This window comes from Cervus canadensis, chromosome 1 (assembly GCF_019320065.1).
Source record: "Cervus canadensis isolate Bull #8, Minnesota chromosome 1, ASM1932006v1, whole genome shotgun sequence".
In the NCBI taxonomy this organism is placed as follows: Eukaryota; Metazoa; Chordata; class Mammalia; order Artiodactyla; family Cervidae; genus Cervus; species Cervus canadensis.
The window spans coordinates 110,712,893-110,730,622 of NC_057386.1; the positions used below are offsets into that span (position 1 = coordinate 110,712,893).

Genomic DNA, 17,730 nt, shown 5'->3' on the forward strand with positions numbered 1-17,730 from the left:
TTTTAAAAAAAAGTGCTTCCTGGGACTTCAGAGGTGATCCAGTGGTTAAGACTTCGCCTTCCAATGCAGGGATTACAGGTTTGATCATGGATCAAGGAGGTAAGATCCTACATGCCTCACAGCCAAGAAGCCAAAAAACAAAAAGTATTGTAACAAATTCAACAAAGATTTTTAAAATGGTCCATCTTAAAAAAAAAAAAAGTTTAAAAAATGCATCCCTGGTGGTCCAGTGGATAAGAATCTGTCTGTCAATACATGGGACACAGGTTCAAACCCTGGTCCAGGAAGATTCCACATGCCTTGGGGCAACTAAGCCTGTGCAACACAACGATTGAGCCTGTGTGCTTTAGAGCCTGGAAGCCACAGGAGAAGCCACTGCAGTGAGAAGCCCGAGCACCGCAGAGACAGAAAGGCCACTCGCAGCAACAAAGGCCCAGCGCAGCCAAAGATAATTAACTGATTATATTATTTTTCAAAGTGCTTCCTGTGTTTTCTGGAGCTCCTTCAGGGAGGGCAGGTGTGGGTCCCTGTTACTCAGAGTCTCGTCTGTGCAGCTCCCGCAGCCGCAAGCGCGGCCCTGGAGGTGCAGGCAGGCCCGGACGGCAGAGGCTGGAAGGGGGCAGGGCTGCCTGGGGCCACTTTTCGGAAGCACCTGTCAAACGTCTGTGGGATGTGCTGACCGCAGGCACAGAGAAGAAGTATGAGGTCGTGTGGGCCCCGTCACTTCAGCCGTGTCCGACTCTTTGCCACCTCAAGAACTGTAGCCCACCAGGCTCTTCTGTCCATGGGACTCTCCAGGCAAGAATACTGGAGTGGGTAGCCATTCCCTCCTCCAGGGGATCTTCCTGACCCAGGAAGTGAGCCCATATCTCCTGCGTCTCCTGCATTGCAGGCAGGTTCTTTACCCACTGAGCCACCTGGGAAGCCCCGCAGAAGGTCATACTGGTCCTCAAAGAACCCACAGGCCACACCACCAAGGGTGGAGGGGAGCTGGGAGGGAGTAGCGATGGCCGGATCATGGCAGTGTTTTCATTGCTTCTTGCAAACTGCCTCTCCTGTCCTGTTTTAATGGCACAGAGAGTCAAGTTGAAGCAAGAGCGGAGGATGATTTTTCCCGCCGGATCCCCCTTCCTTCCTCTTCTCCACAGGAGAGTGTGGATTTTCTCTCCCACAGTGCCCCAGGCTTCCAGACTGACGGGCGTGTTTGCGAACCAGCCCGTCTCTGCCCTCCGGGCCTCCTGAACACGTCCCTCTTGGGGACAGCTCCAGCCTCCCTCCGAGGACGGGCTGCCTGGGCTGTCGCCGCAGGCGCTGTGGCCTTTTCCCCCTGAGTGTGGTTGTCAGTCGATGGCCCTGAGCTGTGATCGCATCTGGGAGGCCCTGAGCCCGGCGCAGAGGGGGCGTTTCCATACAAATGGACGAGCATGGGCACTTCTGGATAAGCTATGATGGCCAAGGCTCACTGGAGGGTGTATGTGGGTTTACCTTCCCTTAGCCACGCCGCGCACTTTCTGCTGAGGCAGTGTTCGCTGGAACAACCTTTATAACTCGCCAAGTATCAAAGTGGAAAGTGTGCACTCAACCCAGTAATCCTTTCTCTAAGAATTTACCCTTAGGAAATAATCACACCAGAGCCAAAGGAAAGAGAAAGTGAGCACAGAAATGCTTGTCCCAGTGCTTTTTTGGATAATAAGGAAACACGGCAAGCAACCCGAACGGCTGAGGAAATGTTTGATTAAACTGTGCTATATCCACCCAGTGGATAACATGCACTGCTAAAAATGACATTACAGGGACTTCCCTGGTGGTCCAGTGGTTACGACTCCGCCTTCCAATGCAGGGGGTGCAGGGCAGGTTCGATCCCTGATCAGGGAACTAAGATCCCACATGTCCCAGGGTGCAGCCAAAGAAAGAAAAAAGACATTTTAATTAGATACCCGAACAAGTGATAAGATTAAAGAATTGTTGTTGCAGGTGTGACAGTGGTCTCGAATGGATGCTTTTAAGAGTCCTTGTATTTTTATTACTCATTTACTTGTTGGCCACACTGTGAAGCATGTGGGATCTTGGTTCCCTGACCAGGGATTGAAACTTCATCCCCTGCAGTGGAAGTTCGGAGTCTTAACCACTGGATAGCCAGGGAAGCCCTGAGTCCTTGGATTTTAGAGATACATGTGAAATATTTGCAGATGGGGTTTGGTTTAAAATAACAGTGGGAAAGCAGATTAGTGGTTCCCAGGAGCAGAGGGAGGCGGGGAACAGGGAGTAAACGCTAATGGGCATGGGGCTTCCTCTCGGGGATGATGAAAGTGTTCTGGAATTAGAGGTGACGGCTGCACGATGCTGTGAGCGTGCTAAATGTCACTAATGGTGAATTTTATGTCATGTGTATCTATCACAATAAAAAATAATAATAATGAAGGGTGACCAGAAGATGGGATGAGGTGAAATACGATCGGCCATGAACTGATCATTGTTGGAAGGTGCGTGATAAGAACATGGGACTGTGTATGGCATAAGTGTTAGATATACTGCATGGAACATACTGGAAAGCTTCCATAATAAAAAGTGATGCATATTTTTTTGGCCCAGAACGTCTGCAACATGTTGAATTTAATGAGCCAGTTACAATATTGAATATTGTGAATTTTCCCAGTGGTGTGAAATTATATACAAAAATGCATCTGTATGCATAAATTAATGTTTGCAATGCTATTCAGTAAAGATTTAACTGTGATCATTTCTAGGTTAGTAGATTTGAGATTTTTCTCCCTTTTGTTCATTTCCCAGTATGGTTTGCACTTTTCTTTTTTCCCTTCAGTCTTTTTACAAAACAATAAAGGTTTTTATCTTAAAAAGCAGAAATATTTAGGAACACCCTTTTTAACCTCAGGCAGTCTCACAGAATGGTCCTGGGAAAATGGCAGATTCCTAACAAGAGCCACTTGGCGAGCTTGACACCTGGGTGTTTGGCAGCACCGCCCTCCATAGTGGCCATTTCTGCTGTTGGACGCCCCTGCCAATGATCACTACTTACCCTCACAACCACCTGAAGACACAGGCAATGGTCCTGCCTTTGAGGAGCAAAGAAATGAAGGTTAAGGGCCTCGTCAAAAGCGACACATCGGAAGGGACTTCCCCGGTGGTCCACTGGTTTAGAATTAGCCTTGCAGTGCAAGGGACACAGGTTCAAACCCTGGTCAGGGAACTGAAATCCCACAGGCCACAGAGCCCGAGGGCTACAACTTGGGAGTCTGTGCGCCTCAACAAAAGATCATACATGATGCAGTGAAGATCCCATGGGCGGCAACTAAGACCCTGTACAGTCAAGTAAATTTTTAAAAAATGTTACACAATGGAAAAGATGAAAACTCTAATTCACAAAGGTATGTGCACCCCAATGTTCACAACAGCCAGGACAGAGAAGCAACAGTGGTCTCAAATGGATGCTTTTAAGAGTCCTTGTATTTTTATTACTCATTTACTTGTTGGCCACACTGTGAAGCATGTGGGATCTTGGTTCCCTGACCAGGGATTGAAACTTCATCCCCTGCAGTGGAAGTTTGGAGTCTTAACCACTGGATAGCCAGGGAAGCCCTGAGTCTTCCCTGTGTCCGCCGACAGAGGAATGGGTAAAGAAGATAAGAAATATGTATATGTACACAATGGAGTATTATTCAGCCACACGAAAGAGTGGATGAAGCCATGTGCAACACATGCGTGGACCTAGAGATTATCATACTAAGTGAAGTAAGACAGAGAAAGACAAATAAAAAGTGACATCACTTATTTGTGGAATCTTAAAAAAAATGAACTTATTTACAAAACAGAAACAGACTCACAACCAATATAGAAAATAGTATTATGGTTACCAAAGGGGAGAGTGTGTGTGGGGGCAACAGGGATGAATTAGGAGTCTAGGATTAGCAAATACACACTACTATTACTAGATAAGTAATAAGTTCCCTGTGCAGGACAGGGAACTACATTCAATATCTTGTAATATCTATAATGGAAAGGAATCTGAAAAAGAAAATACATGCATGGCTGCTGCTGCTGCTGTCGCTTCAGTCGTGTCCGACTCTGTGCGACCCCACAGACGGCAGCCCACCAGGCTCCTCCATCCCTGGGATTCTCCAGGCAAGAACACTGGAGTGGGTTGCCATTTCCTTCTCCAATGCATCAAAGCGAAAAGTGAAAGTGAAGTCGCTCAGTCGTATCCAACTCTTAGTGACCCCATGGACTGCAGCCTACCAGGCTCCTCCATCCACGGGATTTTCCAGGCAAGAGTACTGGAGTGGGGTAAATACATACGTACATACATACATATATATAACTAAATTACTTTGCTGTTCTCCTGAAACTAACATAATTCAAAATTTATTTTTAAGTCACACAATGACTCAAGGCCAAACTAGGATCCCAAATCTTGTGCCCCCTTTACTAAGCCACAGCCCTGCACACCATTATGTAAATAAGACTCAGCTATGCCCCCTGGCGGGGTGAGGAAGACCCCCGCCTGCTGGTTCCACAGCCCCGAATGCCTAGCCTTGAGCTTTGTAAGTTTCTCTCCAAATCAAAGCTCAAGCTGGCAAAGTCGAGTGCAGAAGGAACCCAGGAAGATGTCCCATCCCAGCTCGCCTTGGGTTCAGGTCACGTACTTTTGCCATTAGCGATGAAATGAGCTGCTAACCCCACCCACGTCAGAGACTGGAGCTCATGCCCACAGATCCACCAGCAGGTTAACATCTAAATGGCAACAAAGCACAAGCCTTCTCAATCTGATAATTACAAAGGTAAGTGCTATTATACCCTTTAGTTACAAAGGAAGCAATTAGTATCAGGATAATTGCCCTGGTGGGAAAATGACACTTAAAGCATCTTAATGGTAAGAATGGACCCAATGCAGACAAGTGACTCTTTCGTTTACCTTTCTGGTCAAACGACTCTGACCTACTAATCCTCTTACGAAGTCCACCTCCAACACAAACATTTCAGAATGCTTATTTTTTCTACTGAAATAAGGGGGCCACCTCTGGGCCATGGGCCCTTGGGCTCTGCCAGCTGGCAGAGGGTCTGTGGGAAGAGTCGGAACAAACACCGCCCTCGCTTTGAAAACCCAGCTCAGCCTCCCTGAGAACTGAGCTGTCAAGCTGCTTGCATTCAGCGTGTACATTCCAGCTCGCTGGTGAGTGACCCAGTTACCCTGAGCCTCTTCCGCCAGAACCGACTTACATGAGTCCCTCGGGGGCTAAGCCGCTGCCATCTGTATGGGCACAGGGTCACATCCGAACCCAAACTGTCAACACCTCTCACACAACAGAACGCTGTCGCTCTGCTGAGTTCCCTTCTGGTGGCGCTCGCCTTTGCTGATGAGGACACTTGAGAACTGACTCCAACTCACATCCCTTCCCCACCTTGCAGGCCCCCTGGCGAGGCTGAGCCCTCAGAGGTCTCTGTCCTTCCAGGAAGCCCTGCCCTGTGCCAAGTCCTGCCTCTTCCGGAAAAGCCAGAATTCTCTCCCAGAGACACTAACTTTCCCCTTGGTTTCTTCAGACTCTGTGCTTCTCTGCTGGAAGCACATGTGTGTCCCCTTTTCTCAGGCCCTGACCCCCTTTTCTGGTTCCCCTCTATCCTCTGAGTCACCAGGGAGAGTGCAAGTTCCTTTAAAAAAAAAGCCTCAGTGCACTGTGTTGTTAATTTTTCAGATATGACAACGGTACCTTGAATATATTAAACTTTTAAAAAGGCATCCTTATCTTTTAGAGACGCACCCTGAAACATTGACAAATGTTCAGAAAGATGCAGGATTAGGGAAGAAGGCAGAGGCACAGGAACCAGATTGAGTTAACTGGTGACAAGTATGGGCCGGTTCCTGAGACTTCTGTCTGCTTCTGTTTTGTCGTAAGTTTTCCATAACAACAACAAGATTTTTGAGAAGTCCCAGTGCCCGGGTTCTGCAGCCTCCTTGAGTCCACCTGCGCCCTCCTGAGGCTTTTATGCCTCTTTTGGCTGAGATGTTTACTGAGCAACAACTCCATGCAAGGTGCTGCTACAGCTGCAACGTGAGAGCGACTGGCCTGCCTGCAACGAGCCCTCAGGATGAGGAGGCTGGTCCTCGATTTTGACAACCCCCCCTCCCAGGGCCTCATTTCTCAAACTGGGCACAGACTTTTCTCTCCCCAGACACCAGGGGTGGGCCCGTGAAGTGGAGTGGAGTGAGCTCAGCTTCCTGTCCTGGCATCGCTGAGGGGAAATCTTAACTGCCTCCCTTGGTCTTACTGGATGAAGTGGCCCAGATGTGAGTCAGGGCAGAGAAGAGTTTGAGGGAGAGAGAGTCTGACTCATCCAAGTTTCAGAGGGTTTGGGTGAGCTCAGCCCCTCTGTCCTGCAACCTGTGAGCCAAGGACTACAGGCCAGGACACGGCCTGCCTCTCACCTGGGCTGGAAGCTTGGAGGGAAGTGCTGAGACCACAAGGGGCTTCGAGGCCTGAACACCTAAACGCTGGACACCTCCTAATCCAAAGGGCTAGAAACCCGAAACAGACTTCACCCTCCCCAAACTAGGCACAGATCTGTTTATCTGTACAGAGGGCCATGTGACATTCTGGGGGCCCCGGACCTACAGCCAAAGCAAGCCGAGAATTCCCACCTCGAGCTGCCCACCGCCCTGCCCCCGGTACCACTGAAAGTTCATCCTGGGGCCACCAGGGAAACAGAAGCCAAACCCTCTGGTCAGCAACGCCTTTTTTGCTGCTGTCAGCTTCAGTGACCAACAGTTCACACCCACAGTCCCACTCTCTCAGTCCAGGTGGGGGGCCGAGAGTCTTTGTGGCGAAGGGTGCGGCATTCCCAGTACAGACACAGTCCCTCTTCTCAGGTGGAGAGAAGGCTGCACCTACATCTGGAAGACAGCGGCCAAGGATACAGATACAAGTGCACCGGGCGGACTCCCCACAGCACCGCTGTCGTCTCTCTGGATCCCGTTCATTAAAAAAAAAAAAACACATGTAGTAAAACAGAATTCAACCCTCATTCCACGGAAAACGTGCAATTTGGAAATGGGGGAAGCAAGACGGCTGCAGCAAGCCATCCAGGAAGTCTGAGTAGACCGTGTTTCTCAAAAGGAGATCCATGGGGGGCTGACAGGAGCACTGCCTGGAATGTATATTAAAAATGGGGGTTTCTGGGGCTTCTCTGATGGTCCAGAGGTTAAGACTTCAAATTCCCAGTGCAGGGGGCCGAGGTTCAATTCCCTGGTTGGGGAACTAGATCCCACATGCCACAACTAAGAGTTCATACGCTGCAGACGTCCCCAACAGTAGAGTGGATAAGAATCCACCCGCCAATGCAGGGTTCAATTCCCAGTCCAGGAAGATTCTACGTGTGGCCTAACTGCTGAGCCCGTGCGCTGCATGCGACAGGGACTCCACGTGTCACGGCTGCTGAAGCCCCTGCGACTGGAGCCTGTGCTGCCCGAGAGCGCTAAGTCGCCTCAGTCATGTCCGACTCTTATCGACCCTGTAGACTGTAGCCCACCAGGCTCCTTTGTCCATGGGATTTTCCAGGCAAGAATACTGGAGTGGGTTGCCATTTCCTCCTAAACGGGGTCCTGACCCAGGGATCGAACCTGAGTCTCTTACATCTCCCGCTTTGGCAGGCGGGCCTTTTACCACTAGCTCCACCTGGGAAGCCATTGCAATGAGGAGCCCATGCGTGGCAACGAAAATGACTCAGGGCAACCAAAAATTTAGGAAAAAAAAAAAAAAGAAGAGTTCACATGTTGAAACTAAAGACCCCATATGCCCCCAACGAAGCTTGAAGACCTCAGGCACCAAAACTAAGGCCTGGAGCAGCCAAGATAAACACAAAAATATTTTTAAAAAACAGAAATATATACATTTAAAATGGGAGTTCCCGGGCACCACCTTATCAGCTCGTCAGAATCTCAGCGGTCCTCTAAGAACTGTATAACATGTTCGCCCCAGTGGCCTTTGCGCCCACCTAAGTCACAGAGAAGTTTTTCAGGGTGTGTGCGTGTGTGTTTGTGTGTGTTGTTGTTGTTGTTTAATCCATGTCAGTCACTATTTTACTACCTTAATGAGCTCGTGAAAGACTTCACTAAACCTTCTGCCCACCTCAGCGGATGAGGCTTCTCCTTCTCGGGACCAAGGAATCTGAGGGTGAACAGCTTGAATGTGGCCGTGTTTTCCGCCTGTCCTGAGACGAGGGCACCCCGTCCCTGCTCAGCCTCTGGGGGATGGGCACGGTTGAAGCTATGGCTCGTTACTTGCAGGCATTCTCCGAGCTCCTCCCACCCACCCAACAAGTCAGAAACCCCGAATTTCAGGAAGCCACTCCTCCTCCTAATGGGAAGAGTGCCCAGGGGGCCAAGGCGAGACCACCATCTCTCCAGGCCGCGTGTGAGCCGAGGCACAAAGGCAGCAGGCTTTCCAGGGGCTCTTTCCAGAGCCTGAGCAGCCCCCTCCCCACTCCCCAGGGATTTATTTTCACCTCGAGGGATCACGGCCAACAGGGACAGCAGGAAAGCCTTCCAGGTCCTACCTGTTTTTTGTTTTTTGTTTTTTTCAGGTCCTACCTTTACAGGCTTTTCATCTTGAAGCTCTAGGACGGAAGGCTGCCCAGATGTTCTTTAGGCTCAGCCCCCCGGGCCACCGGCCAGCCCCTGCAGGCCCTGCTCAAACGCCCACCTTGGTTGCTCTAAGGGCAGAATCTGGGCTGCCCGGGGTAATTCCAAGTGCTGGGCTGTGATATCAGAATAGGGCTATGACATCAATGTGGGGGCAGGTCAGCCTGGGGGAGCAGGGCAGGAGAGAGGGAGCCCCCAAGGGGCCGGATTAGCCACCCCCCGCCCCGTGGTGGGAGCAAGGTGAGAGAGAGGTGTCCGGGCGGTGGCGTCACTGCTCACAGCCTCCTGGGGCACCCGCTGGGAGGGCGGGCCTGATGATCTGAAAATGATTCACAAGTCCTGAAAGGTAGGTGGCAAGCCAGCCAACCGGCTGGCGCTTCTGGAACTAATTCAGGCACTGATTCAGGGACAAGGAAAGCTAATGAACCGTCTTCTAGCGCCCCCCTGTGTCAAGTGAAAGGACACGCTCTGGTTTCTGACAGAAGCTCCCAGGTGGGCTGAGCGTCACGGTCCCCCCAAGACGCAGCTAAATGCAGGCAGATGAAAGGTGAAAGACACTTTACATCTGAATAACAATAAACAAACTGTAATATAAGTATGTCTCAACCATTGCGTGGGACACATTTACACTAAAACATTATTTCGGTGGCCTGTATTTGTATTTACGAAAATCTGCCAATCTCATCCAGGGAGATTTTTTTTAATGCAGGTGCCCTCCGCCCACCCCATTCCCAACACTGCTCTCATCCGTCAGATTTATCACTGCCCAGTGACCTGGGAATCTGTGTTATTTTAAAGCCGCCAAGGTGGCTATTATCAGTAACTACAGCTGACTTCCCTTGAGCATTTGCCAAGCCAGGTGCCAGGTTCACTACACCCACTATGTCACCGCACCTCCAAGGGGTGGTTCTGTGATTAAGCCCACTTCACAGAGGAGGGAATGAGGCGACAGAAGGCAGCACCTTGACCAAGGCCACACAGCCACGAAGGGAGCCACGGTTTGAACCCAGGCGGACTGGATCCCTTTGGCTTAGAAATCTTTGAACTGGAAGGATGCTGGGAGGCACACAGTCGGCTGATGGGGGAACCCCTTGCCAAGTTCAGCATCACCGCTGACGCACTCAAACACCAGAGTGTGGACTCCAAGGAAGAGTCATCATGGGGGCGGGGGGTCCCACGTTCCAACTAGTGGAGACTAAAACAGAAGGTCGGACTAATAGTCAGTGACCTTCCACACGCACTGAGGCAAGTGCTGGGGAGACCCCAGTGCAGGGAGACTGCACTGCTGTAAAAACAAGCAGGAAGCTTTTTCTATGTACTCACAGGAAAAGATTCCAAGATCTACTGTCGCTAAATAGAAAAAAACAGCAAAGTGGGGACTGCACTTTTTTAAAATAAGTACTTATTTGCAGGACTTCCCCTGTAGTCCAGTGGTTAAGACTGCCTTCCAATGCAGGAGGTGTGGGTTCAATCTCTACTCAGAGAATTAAGATCCCCCAGGTTGCACAGTGTGGCCAAAAAAACAAAAAAAAAATGTACTTATTTGAATATACACGTGTAAAGACATAAGATCCCGGAAGCTCAGTGGCCCCTGCGTGGGAGAACAGGGTGGGCAGCCTGGCAGAAGAGTCAAGGGCAGACTTCATGGCATGCGACTTTGAAACTGTTGGTTTATGAATCTTATAAAGACGTTACATGTTTAAAAAAATATAAATGCATGAAACTAAAAAATAAAATGTCTTGCTTAGGACTTCTGAGCCGACCTTCTGAGCTGCCTTGGCGAAGGCAGCAGCTCTGGCAGTCTCCAGAGCGGACTTCGGAGCAAGCCTGGCCTGAGGTACAGGCCCACCATCCTGGTCTCCCGCCCTGCCTTCTGCCTCCGGAGCTGACCCAGCGCAGCATCCGAGGGTTCTGCCGAAGCCCAGGGACCAGGCACACTGAGCCCCGCCCACCGCAAACATCCCCACCCCGAGAGCTGCAGGCCGCCCCTGCCACCTAACGTCTGGCTGCTGAGGACGTGGGGAGCTGAGCGGGCAGGGCGAGGTGGGTCTGCCGGTCACCACCGCCCCCCAAACGCTCTCAGCTCCCTTGGTCTCCAGACCCGCCACACTGCACGCGCTCCCGCCGCGCCGAGCACTGGCTACCTGACTGGTTGCTCATCATGCGGACAGCCTTGGCCTTGGCCAGCTCCAGGGCGGTGATCCACTGCTGCCGCTCCACCTCCGAGCCGGCCTTGAGGTGGTAGGTCCTGCCCCCACTGGTCAGCACAATACCGCAAGAGTCCTCCGTGTCGAAGTGTGTGGTGAACAGGTTGATGGTGCCACGGCAGGTGTGGGCCATTTCCCCCTGATTTCTGTGGGATGCAAGAGGAGGGATGGGGTGAGGCTCCCAGACTCTGTGGTTCTAGACCAAGGGTCCCCAACCTCCAGGATCTAATGCCTGATGATCCGAGGTGAAGGGGATGTGATAATAATACCAATAAAGTGCACATAAATGTAATGCACTTGAATCATTCCAAAAACATCCCCCGCCTCCAGGTCTATGGAAAAGCTGTCTTCCACGAAACCGGTCCCTGGTGCTGAAGAGGTTGGGGACTGCTGTTCTAGACTGAAAGAGAGACCTTAAGGCCCATCCCTGGAATCTCAGACCCTTGGAGCTGGCAGAGGCCCTGATGTCAGTGCTAGGAGATAACGGCTCTCAGGACTGGCAGAGGCTCAGCCTCGCAGGGGTTGGGGGGGGCTCTCAGTGGGGACAGAGGCCAAGGGAGGAGGGCCCACAGCAGGGCCACATGCAGGGCATGCTGGCTGGGTCTGAGCCCTTGCAGACACCAGGAAATGGAGAGGGGAGACGGCCAGGACCCTGCCAGGCAGCATAGACTTCTGACTCCACCCCAGGCTCTTCCCACCGAGTCTCAGAACCACAGAGTTGGAACAGGGCGGGAACCAGCTGCTAAAACTGCGATTAGGGACCCAGAACCCCAGGGGGTGGACTTGGAGGCCCCCCCTTGCCAGGAATGACCTGGGAACTGAGATCTGAAGAGCAAGGAAACCACCCTTCTCTTCTAGCCCCAGGAGATGAGGGCGATGGCTGGGCTGACCCAGTACCCCCGGCGACAAGGGGCTGACTCTGTGCTGGTTACAAGATCATAGAGCTGACGGTACCAAAGTAAGGGGAACACGTATATGTATGACTGAGTCCCTTTGCTGTCCACCTGAACTATCACAGCATCGTTAATTGGCTACCCTCCAATATAAAATAAAAAGCTTTAAAAAAAAAAAGGAGAAGCAGAGGTAACTAAAGCCTGGGCCACTTCCCACTGTGACCAATGTCTGAAAACAGACCCGACGGCCACGACTGGGTCTACTTAACACACTCCTTCAGACACTCACTGGAAATTCAGACACCCGTCCTCCTCCCCACGACAAACCAAAGCTCTGTCCACAGAGGCGGTGGGGAAAAGGAAGAGCAACTGGTCAGCCCGTAGCCCTGCGGGTGCCGGAGTCCCTGTGGCCGTTCCGCTGCTCTTCAGCGCTCACTCACTTTCCTTGGCTGTTCACCGCCTGTTACTTTCTCGACTCTTCTACGAGTTCTAGAGTCAAATGACAACAAGACGTTCATCTTTCACTGGAACAGCTGCTGCTGTTTCTGATTCTCTCCTGCTTCAGTTACATTCCTTAGAGAGGATGATGTGTGGTTGACCTTGAATGACACTGGGCTGAGAAGCACGCAACCCCCTGTGCAGCTGAAATCTGCCGGGTGCTGGCAGAGGGCGCAGAGGACCCAGAATGGCTGGTGGGGGAGGGAGATGACCACCGACAACAGCCTCGGGACCGGCCACAGTAGTACCAGAGGAGCCTGCTCCACAGCCTTCTTGCGTCAGTCTCCCAGGCGACCCCAGCAGGCCACCGGGACGAGGACCCTGTCACTGCTATGTCCCCTCCCGGGGAACGGGTCAAGGTATCTTTGGAGGATGGTGGACCCTCCATCGAAGCGGGAGGGCTCACACCATTGGAGGCACAACTGGACCAGAGTAGCAAAAGGTGCAGAGCGTCCTGGACACAAACCTCGTGCATTTTCTCCAGTTCCCCTGACTGCCTCCCCCTCTGTCTCTGGGTCAGCGCTTCCTCCTCGTCCAGCTGTCCCTCTGCTTATGGACTTTCGTAAAATGACAACGGGAATCGGGAAGTGGGGGCGAACAGGGCAGATACAACCTCCCTCCCCTTGTGCCTCTGCCGACTGCTTGGCAGCACGTTTTCTCCTCACATATACTCTGGAGGAGTCCGTGCACCAGGCCCACTGTGTCTCTGCCGCTCAAGGTGAGGCGACATCCAGCAAAGGAAGCGCACTGCATCATGGCCTCTGTCCTTCCACTGCCCGATTCCGCCTCACGGCCCTGTGATCGCACCTCTCAAAGTGTTCACTCTTTAATCTTTCTTTCTCGGACTATGCTTTCTGGGGGATTTTCACAAAAAATGTCCACGGGCAAGAAAAAAAAAAGGACAGGCAGCAAGTTTCAACCCAGACATATACAAAGACAAAAGCTGGGACGGCTCTGGTGGTCCGGTGGTGAAGAATCCACCGTGCAATGCACGGGACATGGGTTCCATGCCTGGTCAGGAAACTAAGATCCCACGAGTCTCAGAGCAACTAGGCCTGGGTGCCACAACTATTGGGCCCACGTGCCACTGCTAGAGAGTCCGCGTGCCACTAGGAAAGACCCCCCACGAAGCAATAAAGATTCCCAGGTGCTGTAACTAAGACCCAACGCAGCCAAATAAATAAGTACATATTTTTAAAAGTAAATAAATAAAAAATAGGTAAGATAAAAAGATTCCTCTTACCCAAAGCCAGGACAACTTGAGCATCAAAATAAATGATAATGATAGATATTAACCCACTGGATAAGCTAGAAATCCATGAGTTCACTCTGACGTAAATAAGTGAATAGGTAAACGCTCTTTTTAAAGAGCAACCATCGAAGTTATAACTGATTCAAGCAAGAATCGCCAAAGGATATTAAACACCAGTGGGAAAGACTGGGTAAGGGACAGTTTTACAAAGCCTCAAGGTGTATCCTCCCAAAATATTTTCTAATTAGTCATTAATTAATATTATAAAAGTAACTTTACAGTGGGAAAAACCTGGCAAATACCATCTTAACGAAAAGACGGAAGCCACGTTTGTTAGCAGCAGGACAAATCAACATGCTGTGCCTCCTGGGACTTCCCTGGTGGTCCAGTGGTTAAGATTCTGAGCTTCCCATGCTGGGGGTCTGGGTTTGATTCCTTGTTGAGGAACTAAGATCCCACATGCCAGAAACAAACCAAAAAAAACATCGTGTGCCTCCTGGTACGGAGCACTATGAAGGACACTGTGTATCCTATGGTGTTCCTGCCACAAATACAGGACCTGCATCGAAACGTAAGGGAATTCCAAGCAATCCTATACTGAGGCATATTCTACAAAGCAACTGGCCTGAATTTATCAAAAACACTCAGGCCACGAAAGACAAGGAAAAATGGAAAACTGTTCCAGACTGAAACTAAAGTGACAAGACAGGACAACCAAATGCAATCTATGTTCCTGGAGTGGGTCTTCTTCCCTGAAAGGACATGACTGGAACGACTGGCAAAATACAAAGGTGGTCCATGGGTTGGATGGTAGCACTGTATTAGTGTTTACCCTGGGCATATGTCAGAGAATGTTCTGGTTAAAGAATGCACGCTGATGTATTATGTGATCACAGGCTTCGTGTCTGATACTTATTCTTAAAGAGTTAAAAAAAAATACAAATATATTGTCGTGCTAAGTTGCTTCAGTTCAGTTCAGTTCAGTTCAGTTGCTCAGTTGTGTCCGACTCTTTGCAACCCCATGAATCGCAGCACGCCAGGCCTCCCTGTCCATCACCAACTCCTGGAGTCCATCCAAACCCTTGTTCATCGAGTCGATGATGCCATCCAACCATCTCATCCTCTGTCGTCCCCTTCTCCTCCTGTCTTCAATCTTTCTCAGCATCAGGGTCTTTTCCAATGAGTCAGTTCTTCGCATCAGGTGGCCAAAGTATTGGAGTTTCAGCTTCAACATCAGTCCTTCCAATGAGCACCCAGGACTGATCTCCTTTAGGATGGACTAATTGGATCTCCTTGCAGTCCAAGGGACTCTCAAGAGTCTTCTCCAACACCACAGTTCAAAACCATCAATTCTTTGGGGCTCAGCTTGCTTTATAGTCCAACTCTCACATCCATACATGACCACATGTAAAACCATAGCCTTGACTAGACGGACCTTTGATGGCAAAGTAATGTCTCTGCTTTTTAACATGCTATCTAGGTTGGTCATAACTTTCCTTCCAAGGAGCAAGCGTCTTTTAATTCCATGACTGCAATGACCATCTGCAGTGATTTTGGAGCCCAAAAAAATAAAGTCAGCCACTGTTTCCACATCTATTTCCCATGAAGTGATGGGACCAGATGCCATGATCTTAGTTTTCTGAATGTTGAGCTTTAAGCCAACTTTTTCACTATCCTCTTTAACTGCTTCAGTCGTGTCCAATTCTATGACCCTATGGATTATATAGCCCACCAGGCTCCTCTGTCCATGGGCATTTCCAGGCAAGAACACTGGTGTGGGTGCCATTTCCTTCTAGAGAATGATAAAGTAAATGTAGTATATTAACAATTTGGGGAGGGACTTCCCTGATTGTCCAGTGGCTGGGATGCTGTGCTCCCAATGCAGGGGGCCAGGGTGTGATCCCTGGTCAGGGAACTGGAGCCTTCATGCCGTAACTAAGATCAAAGATCCTGTGTGCTGCCACTGGGACTGAAAGTGAAAGTGTTAGCTGCTCAGTCATGCCCGACTCTTTGCAACCCCATGGACTGTAGCCCACCAGGCTCCTCTGTCCATGGGACTCTCCAGGCAAGAATACTGCAGTGGGTTGCCATTCCTTTCTCCAGGGGATCTTCCCAACCCAGGGACCCAACCCGAGTCTCCCACGGTACAGGCAAATTATTTACCATCAGAGGCATGTTTGCTGCTGGGCCTAGTAGCAGCCAAATAAATGAATACAAATATTAAGAAAAATAATTGAGGGATCTGAGGGGTGGGTACTATTTTTGTAATTTTAAGTTTGAAATTATTTCAAAACAAAAAGTTTATTTTAAAAAATCTGAGAAGTAGCAACAATTATATTGAATGGACTCTATTTGGATCCTGAATTCTGAAAACTGTTAAAAAAAATTTGTAATCAATGGGGGAAATTTATTATAGGATTATATGAAATAATGTGTGTGAACCTTGTGAAAATTGTAAAGAACCACAGAATTTAAAGAAACTTTCATTCAATAAATATCCATTGAGTGCCTACAACATTTTTAATTTTTAAAAAATCAAAGGGGAAATTTTAATATTTACTGGATATCTGATAATATTAAGGAGTTATTGTTAAATTTTTAGGCATTTTAGTGCCATTTAGATGAATTTTTAAGAAACCTTCACCTCTAAAGAGATACCCAATATTTATAAATATTCACTATTATTAAAATTATTTTTTAACTTAATTTTTGGAGTTAAGTAAAAGATGTCTTGGACTTACTTCAAATTTAAAAAAAAATTTTTTTATGTGGACCATTTTTAAAAGTCTTTATCGGATTTGTTACAATACTGTTTCTGTTCTTTATGTTCTGGTTTTGGGACAGTGAGGCAAGAGAGATCTTAGCTCCCCGACCAGGGATCGAACCTGCAGTCCCTGTGCTGGAAGGTGAAGCCCCACCCACTGGACTCCCAGGGAAGTCTCCATGGGACTTGACTTCAAATGAAGTGAGCGTGGGGAGGCCTTACGGTAAGACTCGCTGACACTAGGTGATGGGGTATCACCTCCTTTTATGTGTTTGAAAATTTCCATCGTAAATAAAATCCATTTAAAATCTATCAAATTTTAAGTTCGTCCCTCCTGGGTATGCTGATGGCCAACAACAGCGCTGAAGGACTTTGCGGACGGGTCCTTGTGAGCCAGCCCAGGAACGGGGCTGTGTGCGCGAGTGTCTCCTGAGCGAGATGACGGGCCCCTAGAGCGCAGGACAGGATCTATTTTAAGCTCAGTCATGAGCCTACACAGAACAATTCAGGGTACTTGAACAGATTTAATTTTTTAAATCATCACGTAATCCAAGTAGCTGCAGTCACGATCTACAGGATGTCCCAGCAACCTAGATTCTTCCTTTAACAAGCTATCTCTGAGCTTAAAAATTCAGCAGCGCTAAAGCATACCCCTCCCCCAAAACGCCACATCAAGCAAGTGAAAGTGAAAGTCGTGTCCGACTCTTTGCAACCCCAGGGACTATACAGTCCAGGGAATTCTCCAGGCCAGAATACTGGAGTGGGTAGCCGTTCCCTTCTCCAGGGGTTCTTCCCAACCCAGGGGTCAAACCCAGGTCTCCAACATTGCAGGCAGATTCTTTACCAATTGAGCCACAAGGAAAGCCCACATCAAGCAAAGGAAGCTCTAAAAAAGAATATCAGTTACCAAGACAAGAGGAAGACTAAAATGTCACATAAGAAGAAATTGGAATTTAACACACTATGACAAATCTTGACAGCGTATTAAAAAGCAGAGCTATCATTTTGCCAACAAAGGTCCATACAGTCAAAGCTATGACTTTTCCAGGAGTCATGTACAGATGTGAGAGTTGGACCTTAAAGAGGGCTAAGCGCCGAAGAATTGATGCTTTTGAATGTGATGTTGAAGAAGATTCTTGAGAATCTTGGACAGCACAGAGATCAAACCAGTCCATCCTAAAGGAAATCAGTCCTGAATATTCACTGGAAGGACCGAAGATGAAGCTGAAGCACCAATACTTTGGCCACCTTATGCAAAGAGCGGACTCACTGGAAAAGACCCTGATGCTGGGAAAGATTGAGGGCAGGAGAAGGGGGTGAAGGCATGAGTTGGTTGAATGGCATCACCGACTCAATGGTCATAAGTCTGCGCAAACTCCAGGAGACAGTGAAGGACAGGGAAGCCTGGCACGCTGCAGTCTATGGGGTCACAAGTCGGACGTGACTTAGCAACTGAACAACAACAA

At 49.3% G+C, this 17,730-nt stretch overlaps 1 protein-coding gene across 2 annotated transcripts in view; it reads right to left on the reverse strand.

Annotated features, from left to right (window-relative positions):
- The window catches only part of OSBP2 (oxysterol binding protein 2), a 120,310-nt gene that overhangs the window by 85,544 nt on the left and 17,036 nt on the right, over positions 1–17,730 (reverse strand). For both annotated transcript variants that reach the window (XM_043436411.1, XM_043436419.1), the window contains exon 2: positions 10,795–11,003. In XM_043436411.1, coding sequence (XP_043292346.1) covers positions 10,795–11,003 — 209 coding nt within the window. The remainder of the gene's footprint in view (positions 1–10,794; positions 11,004–17,730) is intronic.